Below are 11,102 nucleotides of genomic sequence, written 5' to 3'. Positions count from 1 at the left end.
CATTGCCTGCTCAGGTATGATGAGCCTAAGAGCATGTGCTTCCTGACTGCTGCACTTGGCTCAGTGGGTCCCTGAACTCTATTGTCCAGATCACACTGATTTTCCATTGGTCCAGCTATGAATCCGGCCAGATCCAAGGTTACCTCTGTGATGTGCTTCCTGTCCTCAAGATGTTCTATACAGACATAGACACCTAGACTTCGTTCCTTAAGGCAATACAAGTTCACTAGCTTGATATTTCTGGGGAACAGAAACATAAATAAACCAGGCATCCATCAGTTGGTATACAGAATTAATGTCTTCTGGAGACTTTAGAAGACCATTTCTTGACTTGCTTTTCCTATATTCTAACATTGATATAGAGTCCTTAATTTTAGACCCTTTGATTTTTCTGAGTTTCTCTCTGCATCTTCTGTCTTATTTTTATATCTCTTGCTTGTGACTTTAAACTTTTCTCTTATGCCTTTTGATGACATTGGGCCATTATGATTACTATATGGGGTACCTTTATGATTAATCCAGTGCCATCTCTTCATTTAAGAAACTTGTTCACATTAACAAAACCCCTTTTGCCTGTAAGGTAAAGCATTCAATGGTTTTGATAATTAGGAAACAGACCAATCTTCACAGTAAAAGAATTGTAGTAGCATTATCATCTACACTGTTTACATGGATGAAATGGGGAAGTTCACAAAAACCTTGGTAGCACTGTGAAGTGATCAATTAATGCTAATATTCTGATTTAAACTTCTTAAATTTAATGTTTTACCCATTCTTTGAGACTTTGATATATGAATACAAGGTATTTGGAACATGCTTACTCATTTGCTCTAAAATCTCTAAAACCTCCTGGGTACCCAATACATACATCCCTTTCCCAACTTCATAACTTCTTATTCACATCGTTATTAATGACCCACCGAATCTAATTAGCATTATCCAGTACCCATCTACTGGAGCATGGTCAAGTTATTAGAAACAACAGCCCTAGAGAAAAATGACACCCCTTCCTCTAGCAGGCATCAATTATCACTAGCACCTCAGCTTCTGGGCTTTTATTCCCTGCCTCTCTCCATGCTCCAGTAGTTGAGTAGGTGGATCTTGTATAGATAACCACTGCTGTTATGAGTTCATGACTGTTCCTTCCTGTCATCTCCAAAAGGACCGATTCATCCCAAACATCCGTAAGCTCCCATTCCATCCTAGGTGTATGCAATCTTGTCCGAGAATTAGCAATCTTAAAATGTTGAATCTCCCAGTCCTTTATAATTCTTCCTGGATAATCACTTTTCCCCAATATGTACTGAAATGTGAACATAAGTGGAGATCATTTACTACACTGGCTGTCTTGTATTGTATCACACTTTGTCTTATCAATGAGAAAGTGCCTCACCTGGAGATGGAAAAAGTACCTGCTATGTGAAAGGAGACAAGGTGACTAGGATTTTGTTCCTATATTTGTCATGATTCAATATATGTGTGTATTTAATATATTTTGATTTGTAGGTGTTGAATCGTAACAAATAGAGTCAAAATTGATAGCTCCATAATGCATGTTATAAAGAGTTGTAGATCATCATGACCATTGCTTTGTAATACTCCACTATAAATATACAAGAATATCATCACATTTAAATGTTATACATTTAGATAGCTAAATTTTGCCCACTATAAGTGAAGAATTTCTAGAAATTATTTTTTATAAAAATATTACATACATATATTCATAACACATAAATTAGATGTGGAATTTTCCTTAGAATACTACATACTATATAAGATGAAAAATTGTTTTGAATATGTTTTCATAGCTATGAAAAACACAGAACCACTGAAAGAGTAAAAAAATGCATTTGAAGAACTAAAGAACTTTACTTCTACTAACTGAAATAATGTCATGATTATGACTTCTGGGTACATGCACGAGAAAAATGAAGACAAAAGAATCATTCTGTATCAGCCAAAGGACAATTTTAACTTCATAAAGCAACTGAGATAACATCACAGTTCTTTGTCAGTATTATTTTTGTTTTGGTTTGGTTTTTCGTTTTTGGTTTTTCACGACCTGTCTCTGTTCATTTCTGACTATTCTGGAACTCACTCTGTAGACCAGGTGAGCCTCGAACTCACAGAGATCTGCCTGCCTCTGCCATCCTGAGTGCTGGGATTAAAGGTGTGCACCACCACTTCCCAGTTTAGTGTTATTTTTTAAAGATAAAGCAAAGCATTTGCAAAGGAATGAAATATCAAACTATGAATACATTTATCACATGTCAGAGATGTAATTGCAACTTGCAAATCCTTAGCAAATAAAAGAATTGAATATTCCTGAGAAGTTTGGTTCAAAGATAAATTATAATTAGTTTATATTGCTGATGTTGGAAAAATGAAGTATCTTTGTACCAATAGTTACTGGCTCTGAGAAAATGTTGCTTTGTCTTTGAGTTTTACCAGTGCTTTTTTCACCTCCTTGTTCCTGAGGGTGTACACAACAGGGTTGAGTAAGGGTGTCAGCACGGTGTAGAAAACAGCCACAACTCCATCCACAGCATCCCTGGATCCTGGCCTCAGGTAGATGAACACACAAGGCACAAAGAAACAGAGGACCACGATGCAGTGCGAGGCACAGGTCTGGAAAGCCCTGTGTCTGCCCTCTGAAGTGCGGATCCTCAGGATCGAGCAGACAATGGACACATAGGACAACACAATCAGCATGAAGCAGCCTGAGGCCACCACCCCGATATTCACAAAGATGACCATCTCATTGGCCGAGGTGTCTGCACAGGCCAGCTTGAGGATGGGTGGAGCATCACAGAAATAATGCTGGATCTGGTTGGGTCCACAGTAGGGCAAACGGAAGGTCAGTGTAGTCTGGACAGCAGAGTGCAGGGAACCAGTGAGCCAGGTGCCAGCAGCCAGGAGGGCACACACTCTCCCACTCATCAGGCTGCTGTACCTGAGTGGGTAACTGATGGCCAGGTAGCGATCATAGGACATGACTGTGTAGAGGAAACACTCAGTGCTACCCAGGAAGTGGAAGGAGTAGATTTGTGCCACACAACTGTAGAAGGAGATAGCCCCACCCCCTGGGGACACCAAGGTCATCAGCATTTTGGGCACTGTGACTGTGGAGAACCACATGTCAATAAAGGAAAGGTTGGTTAGAAAGTAGTACATGGGTGTGTGGAGGTGGGAATCCACCCTGATCACCATGAGGATGAGGAAGTTGCCCAGCACAGTGAGAATGTAAATGACCAGGAAGATTACAAAGAGCATGGTGTCCAGGGCTGGTGCGTGGGGAATACCTGAGAGGAAGAACGTGGTCACTAGGGTCCCATTTGACATTCCTTACACCCTGGATCATTCTCCCTATAGAGATATAAGGATAATGCAGACATTAACAAATACGTATGTGTTTCATAATACTAAACTTTATGTCACTTCATTTGGGTCTAATATAGTGAGAGTGATGAAACTAGTATGCACCTGGGTCACACATGGGCCTAGGAATACACACAGTAGCATACACAAAAGGTATAAGAAAAAAACTTATAAGAAGGTATATGTGTTTTATTTATATTTGGGGGCATCATAAATTCCCACAGCTAGATAAAACATATAAATGTGTTATTCTCAACATTTTCTGGGTCAGACCTGCTGTGGTATAACTCACAGATCTTAAAACTCAAGGTTCTAGAACCTTCTTCCAGCAACTGATGGAAACAGAGGCATAGACCCATAGCAGAGTGCCCAGTTGAAGAATGGGAGGAGTTAGAATATGAGAAAAGAGGTCAAGACCATAACAGGGATACCCACTGAAACAGTTTACCTGAGCTAATGGGACCTCATCAACTCCAGTCGAACAAAGAAGGAACCAGCATAGGTCCAAACTAGTCCCTCTGAATGTGGGTGATAGTTGTATGGCTGGGGCAGACTGCAGGATCACTGGCAGTGACACCAGCACTTATCCCTGCTGCTTTTCAGGAATAAGGAACCTTTCAAGTAACCTATTCTGTTAGGATGGATGTGTTGCTCAGCCTAGATATAGGAGGAAGGGCCTTGAACCTTCCCCAAAGCAATGTGCCTTACCCCCTTTGTGGAATGAATGGGGTCTGGGGTGGGGGGATAGGTGAAGGGAAAGGGAAGATGGGAAGGTGAAGGAACTGAGACTGGTATGTAAAACGAAGAAAACAGTTTGTTTTATTTTAAAAATAAGAAAAGAAATTAAAAGTAAAAAGTAAAAAACAACTTTTAAAATGACATATTGTGACATAAAAAAAACCTTCCAAGTGAAACCAGTTATAATCTCACCTGGGGGTCAGAATTTTATTCTAACCTAATACAGCTATTGATAGAACTTAGTTTTGTAAAGTTTTAGATTTGATGCTCTCATGTGTTTAACGGGTCTGGACGATTCCATCACTCAAAGTTTCTGGACCTCACCTAGGACCTATACAGTCCTATGTACCTGACCATGTCACAAAATGGCATGTACTTTTTCTCACCCCTGGAGAGACAAAGTATGATGCAAGATAATCTCAGTGAAGTAAGTAATCTCCAGCAATGTTCATAGCTGGGTTCATATTTGGGGAAATGTGATTATTCAAGGAGCATGTAGAAATTTGTAGTGATCTTGGAGTCTATTTAGAGTTCTACCTAACAGAATCAGTTTTCTCCTTTGAATTCCCACAGAAACTTTAAGAATCAAAAAATTGCTGACACATTGATGAGTATCATTGAAGTCCATGGTATAGTTCGATCATTTGATATTAAATATGCTATTTAACAACACCAATACTGTCTCCTTGACTGAAAAGAGAGAAGCAAAGACTGGCATGTGGTCTCTGCTCAGCGACTGACAGTGGGAGCCTTGCTGAAGTACTGCAGAATTGCCTCTTCTGGATCTTAGAAAGGGGATGCATCAGTTCTTTTGGAATTCCAGAGACTCACCAGTTTGAGAGAAACCTATTAACAGCGTTGTTCCTGACCATTTAGTGGTGCCCATTACTGCCTGCTTCTCACAGAGTCTCCCTAGAGTCTCCAAGTCACATAAGAATACCCCACTACACAATAAGATTACATATAGCATCTCCTCTATCCAGAAAAGAAAAAGCTTCCTATGTATCAAATCCCCAATTCCTCTCTATTTATGTATCATTGAGAAGATCAAATTCATATGTGCTCTCTCAACCTCAAAATGCTGAGTAAGGAAGAGCTTTCTCTCATGCACACTTTATACCAGAATTCAGGTTATTTCTGATACTGGCTTTGATAGATCATATGTTACCATACCCTCTTTCCTCATAACCCTCAAATAAAAACAGTGCTCTCACAGAAAATGAATCTGTCAAATCAGTGTTGCTTATTCAACACCTATGACTTAAAACTGAAACCAATGCCAACAGAGGTGCCCTCTCTCACTCAACTGTGGTAATATTGTGTATGCTGAAGACTGAAATGATTATTTTTACTTAATAAAAAATATTATCTATCACTAACAATTTTTGTTTTAATTGTTTTAACTTTATTATGCTGTGCATTGACTTGTTAAACCATTTTTCACTAGGAGAAAATAAAGGATCTGTTCCTATAAGATTCCAGATAAAATACTTCTTGGCAAGAAGTGTGGCTTCAGCTACAAGAAAGTTGGCTTTTTACAAGTTTGAAGGGAATGGTAGACTCTAGATATTTGAAGTTACCAGAAAGATCATGAGGACCCCCTCCAATCAGGGAAATGGAGCTATGGAATATCTACTGCAGCAACAGAACTCAAACACAGAGAAAATATATTTAGAGCTGATAAAAATAAAAACACCCATGAAGAGAAGTCCAGAGTAGCCTTAGTCTCCAGCAAGAAACTCAATCAAGAAGCTCAGTGTTTAGGGTACATGGCTACTATAACATCAATATTACTTGAAATAATATAGTTATTGCGTTTATCTATGGACCATCTATTCATGTTCCTACATACCTGTCTATCTAGTGAGAGAAACTAGACAAAGTTAGGATAAAGTCTAAGAATTTACAAATATCATTGATGAATGTGAACATTTACACTTAAAAAAAAGGGGAACTGATTGTAAAACATGTTACATTCACTCAAGAACAACTATGGTGTGTGATTTGTTTTAGTAGCAAAACATACCTGAGCTTTTCCAAAAATGTTTCACCTCCTACATGCTATGAACAAGCACTAATTTTCAGGTTCTCATATAAAGAGTCACTCTGAGATGAGAAAAAGATGCCTCATCTTTTAGATATCTCATCTTTTCTAATTAAAATTCAAGCTAATTAGTTCAGAGACTAGAAATTAGCATGACTAAATGTGGAGGAGCTTAACTTGGTTTCATGTCTCACGGGATGGTATTCCTCTTGGGTTTCCAGACTCCCTTGATGAGCAAAGATACATCAGCAAGACATGAAAGAAAGGCTTTCATGTCTTTCCTCAGAATATCCCATGTCTTACTGGATCTTTCCAGTGCCTGTTCTCCGCTTAAAATTTCCCAAAGTCCAAGTAACTTGACTGCTGTCTGTAGCTGCAGGCCATTGTTTCTTACACCATCTATGCTCATCAACTCAAAATCCCACATTCCTAACATGTATGTAGTTTTTACGGTTCCTTCAAATTTTACCAGTTGATTCCAATATGGATACTCATCCTTACACTTGAGACATACTAACTTCCAGGTTTAAAGTTAGCTTCTTCCAGGCATAACAGAGGTCATACACTTGGGAATTCTCAGAGCCCGTACAGCATGCACAATAAAGACCTCCCGAGAAGAAGTGGACACAAAATCACACCCTTAACCAGGAAGCTATTTACAATTGATAACTTCGGTGATAAAGAATATCAGTTTTCTCTAATGAAGTGTATATATCAACAATGTAGCAAGGTAGGTCCCATATCCAGAGGAGTTCATTAAAACAAAATGTACTGCATAGGTTTTTCGTGTGCATTTTTCCTTTTGATATATTATTTTGTCTTATTGAGGCTTTTTATTTTAGGTATCTCTTTCCTTCTAGTTTTGTTTTTATTTTTGCTTTAAGAGAGAGAACTTAGGGTTGGATGGGTAAGTTAGATAGGAAAGAATTGGAAGAGAAGAAAGAATATAATTAAAATATACTGTTTGTATAAAATTTTTAATAAATTTTAAATTAAATAAAATTTAATGTAGTTTGATGTTGCAAGTTATTCTCCCTTTTAGATTTTTATCATACCAAGAATGAGTATCTTTTCTATGTAATTAAAATTGCAGTTACAATTACATCAAATGATTTTTGATCAGATATATTCACATATATTCTTGTTTATTTTAGATTTATTGCATTCTGACTGATGAAAATAAATTCAAAAATTTGCATTATATGGCATAATAGATTTCGTCTGATGCTTAATTTATCTGATTAGCCTCTTTTGATTGTTTGCTTCAAAATATAACTATCTAAACAAATGTAATAGAGATTACCAATATATCCAATCAAACTAAACCTGGTGTAGTTTATGTCTACATTTTGAGATGTAGTCAAAATGCATTCTTTTTTTTATACGAATACCTCAAAATAACTTATTTGTAGATGCCCATCTCTCTCTGCTGCATAACAGGCTATCTGTGTCATGTGAACATGAACCTGTAGCTTTATTCTCCTTTTTCTGTATTTTTTCAAAATGCATATAAGTCCTTCTCTGAATTGTTAGCAATCTTTAATGAGTTCCCTTTGAATTTGTTAGATGTAGTGAATCATCTCATTTCTTCTTTTCTTTAAGGTTACCATGACAACCTAATTTTTTTAAATACACAGATGGAGGCCACTTACCTTAATCAGTGGAGAATATATGAGAATTTAATATTGAATCCTCCAGCCCATAAGCACAATCAGTCAATCCTCTGTTTCTTCAGAAAATGTGTGTGTGTGCATGTGGGGTGTGTGTGTGTGTGTGTGTGTGTGTGTGTGTGTGTGTGTGTGTGATATCTGGGCAATGTAAATCTTATTCTGGGGATATTCCATGATTTCTAGGGTGTTTACCTGAATTCTTGCCATACAACCACTGGGTGCCAGTACACATAACAGTAAACAAGATCCTCACACAATGCCAAATCATCCTAGTAAAGCAAAACTACCCCTAGCTGTAAGTTATTAATCTACATATTTAATAGATACTTGATTTTTTAAATATTTTAAATTTAATTTTTATTTTGATGTGTATAACTGTTTATTTACATATGTGTCTGTATGCACATCTGATGCTTGTGAAGGCGGGAATAGGGAGTCAGGGCTGCTGAAACTGAAACTATAGACTGTTGTAAGATACTGTATTCTGGAAAAACAGAAAGTGATCTTAACTAAGGACCACTTCTCCCACCTAAAAGCTTGGGATTTTATTATATTGATTCATAACAAACATAGTCAAAATATGCTTCATAATACATTTAATAAATATTTCTAGATCATCATTAAACCATTGATTTAAAATATATATTATTTGTTTGCACAGAACTACCGTTGCATTTAATTGCTATATGTTTGAACAGCTTCTTGTTCTGCCTACCTATTCTAGAGATATACATTTGTACAAGTATATAATAATCTCACATATGCACAGTATATTATATAGTATGAGCTTTTTTACTACATTTGCTTTACTGTAAATACAAAAAGGACTAGTAAAAGAATGTACTATATATACTTGAAAGACCACAACCTCAGGATCACTTGAACTCTCATCATTGCTGCTACTTCTGAACAGCAGCACAAGGATTGCATATTCTTAAATTCATTTGCATGACAAATAAACTTTGAAAACGCAACATATGCTCTCAAACTAAAGAAAAACAATTCATCCTCTGTATTGTATCTTGACCACATCATAATGTTACTTCTTGTTTGTTTGTTTCTTGACAGGGTTTCTCTAGGTGGCCCTGGTTGTCCTAGAACTTGCTCTGTAGACCCGACTGGCCTCAAACTCAGACATCCATCTGCCTCTGGAGTGCTGGGATTAAAGGTGTGCATAACCACCCCCTACCACAATGCTATTTTTTTAACATTTAAAAAAATAATAATAGATTATTGATAAGAATATGATCACAATTGCCATATATGATGGATATAAATATAACTTCTAAGACCTTTAAAAATATATAAACCTTGTAATCCTGAGAAGGTAATTTGTAGCAATGATTTATTACTAAGTTATATTAGTGATGATTTTTAATTAAATTGCTCCTTCACAGTATTACTGTCATGAGAAAATGTTATTTTGTCTTTGAGCTTCAGCAGCGCTTTCTTCACTTCCTTGTTCCTCAGAGTGTACACAACAGGGTTGAGTAAAGGTGTCAGTACGGTGTAGAAAACTGTCACCACCCCATCCACAGCATCCCTGGAGTCTGGCCTCAGGTAGATGAACACACAAGGCACAAAGAAACAGAGGACCACTATGCAGTGCGAGGCACAGGTCTGGAAAGCCCTGTGTCGGCCCTCTGAAGTGCGGATCCTCAGGATCGAGCAGACAATGGACACATAGGACAACACAATCAGCATGAAGCAGCCTGAGGCCACCACCCCGATATTCACAAAGATGACCATCTCAATGGCTGTAGTATCTGCACAGGCCAGCTTGAGGATGGGTGGCCCATCACAGAAATAATGCTGGATCTGGTTGGGTCCACAGTAGGGCAATTGGAATTTCAGTGTAGTCTGGACAGCAGAGTGCAGGGAACCAGTGAGCCAGGTGCCAGCAGCCAGGAGGGCACACACTCTTCCACTCATCAGGCTGCTGTACCTGAGTGGGTAACTGATGGCCAGGTAGCGATCATAGGACATGACTGTGTAGAGGAAGCACTCAGTGCTACCCAGGAAGTGGAAGGAGTAGATTTGTGCCACACAACTGTAGAAGGAGATAGCCTCACCCCCTGGGGACACCAAGGTCATCAGCATTTTGGGCACTGTGACTGTTGAGAACCACATGTCAATAAAAGAAAGGTTGGTAAGAAAGTAGTACATGGGTGTGTGGAGGTGGGAATCCACCCTGATCACCATCAGGATGAGAAGGTTTCCTAACACAGTGAGAATGTAAATGACCAGGAAGATTACAAAGAGCATGGTGTCCAGGGCTGGTGGGTGGGGAAGACCTGAGAGGAAGAATGTGGTCACTAGACTCACATTTGACATTTCTTCTCATCTTTTATTTATTTCAATTTGCATGTAAATGAGAACTGAGAATTACTTCTCTATATGATCACTGTATCAGCCATGATAAATAATTCTAGTGTTTACTCAATTTTGTGCACTTCAAAACTTCTTTGGTAAAGATACTGAAATGATTTCAATATCTCTTTTCTCTCAAGCACAGAAAAGTAGGAGACACAGAAGTATAACATCCTAGAGAGAAGAAGGAGGAGGAGGAGGAGGAGGAGGAGGAGGAGGAGGAAGAGGAGGAGGAGGAGGAGGAGGATGTTTTATTACCTTTATATTTTGGCTTTCTGTTATTGTAACAAATACCTGAAACAGATTAAAAAGAAAGGTTATTGTATTTGATTGACTGGCCCCATTTCTATTGTGCCTCATCACGGGACCATATCATAGCAGTGACGTTGCAAAACTATTCATCTCATGACCAGTACATGAAAGAAAGAAGATGAGGAAGAGAGCAGAGATCCAAAAATCCTTTTTTTTAAGAGTATTTTCTCTGTGATGAGAAGCCCTCTTAGCTAGAAGCCACCTCTTGTAGTTCCCATTATCTTGGTAAGTCTTTAACATCAGAAACTGTGTGTGGACATTTATCTAATCCAAACACAGCCACTGATGTAAGTTACAAAAAAATTGATGAATGAAATCCAAATGTGGTATCCACATCCTTTCTTCATAGTCAGGTCAGTTGGGTATCTACTCAAGGTAACATTAAAGTTCAATCAAGAAATCACTTAGGGAATCAATCTCATCTCCAACCCTGGAGCTTCTTTTACCCCCTCTTGAAATTGTTATTACAACTTCATTCCTTGCACTTTCCAGAGTGAGGTTCAATGTTCTGGGTTGTTAGTGGCAGATGACTTTACTCTAGGATTCTTCAGGAAAACCTGGGTGGTATAAAGTCATAGCCACATGGA

General features: G+C 38.1%; 2 protein-coding genes across 2 annotated transcripts; both read right to left on the bottom strand.

Moving 5' to 3' along the window:
- Positions 1 to 2,409: 2,409 nt before the first annotated feature.
- Positions 2,410 to 3,345, bottom strand: LOC126495919 (olfactory receptor 10G9). The gene has a single exon (XM_050133513.1). The coding sequence runs from the start codon at positions 3,343 to 3,345 to the stop codon at positions 2,410 to 2,412; it is 936 nt and encodes a 311-aa protein (XP_049989470.1).
- Positions 3,346 to 9,207: 5,862 nt separating this feature from the next.
- On the bottom strand, positions 9,208 to 10,167 carry LOC126495951 (olfactory receptor 10G9-like). The gene has a single exon (XM_050133550.1). The coding sequence runs from the start codon at positions 10,165 to 10,167 to the stop codon at positions 9,208 to 9,210; it is 960 nt and encodes a 319-aa protein (XP_049989507.1).
- Positions 10,168 to 11,102: the final 935 nt, after the last annotated feature.

Source organism: Alexandromys fortis, unplaced genomic scaffold (assembly GCF_014885135.2).
Source record: "Alexandromys fortis isolate MF-2015 unplaced genomic scaffold, M_Fortis_MF-2015_v1.1 scaffold_231, whole genome shotgun sequence".
In the NCBI taxonomy this organism is placed as follows: domain Eukaryota; kingdom Metazoa; phylum Chordata; class Mammalia; order Rodentia; family Cricetidae; genus Alexandromys; species Alexandromys fortis.
Note: the sequence above shows the minus strand (reverse complement) of the source record. Positions and strands in the feature narration are given on the sequence as shown.

Coding starts and splice junctions, on each gene's coding strand:
- LOC126495919 (XM_050133513.1), bottom strand. CDS start 3,345: ATGTCAAATGGGACCCTAGTGACCACGTTCTTCCTCTCAGGTATTCCC.
- LOC126495951 (XM_050133550.1), bottom strand. CDS start 10,167: ATGTCAAATGTGAGTCTAGTGACCACATTCTTCCTCTCAGGTCTTCCC.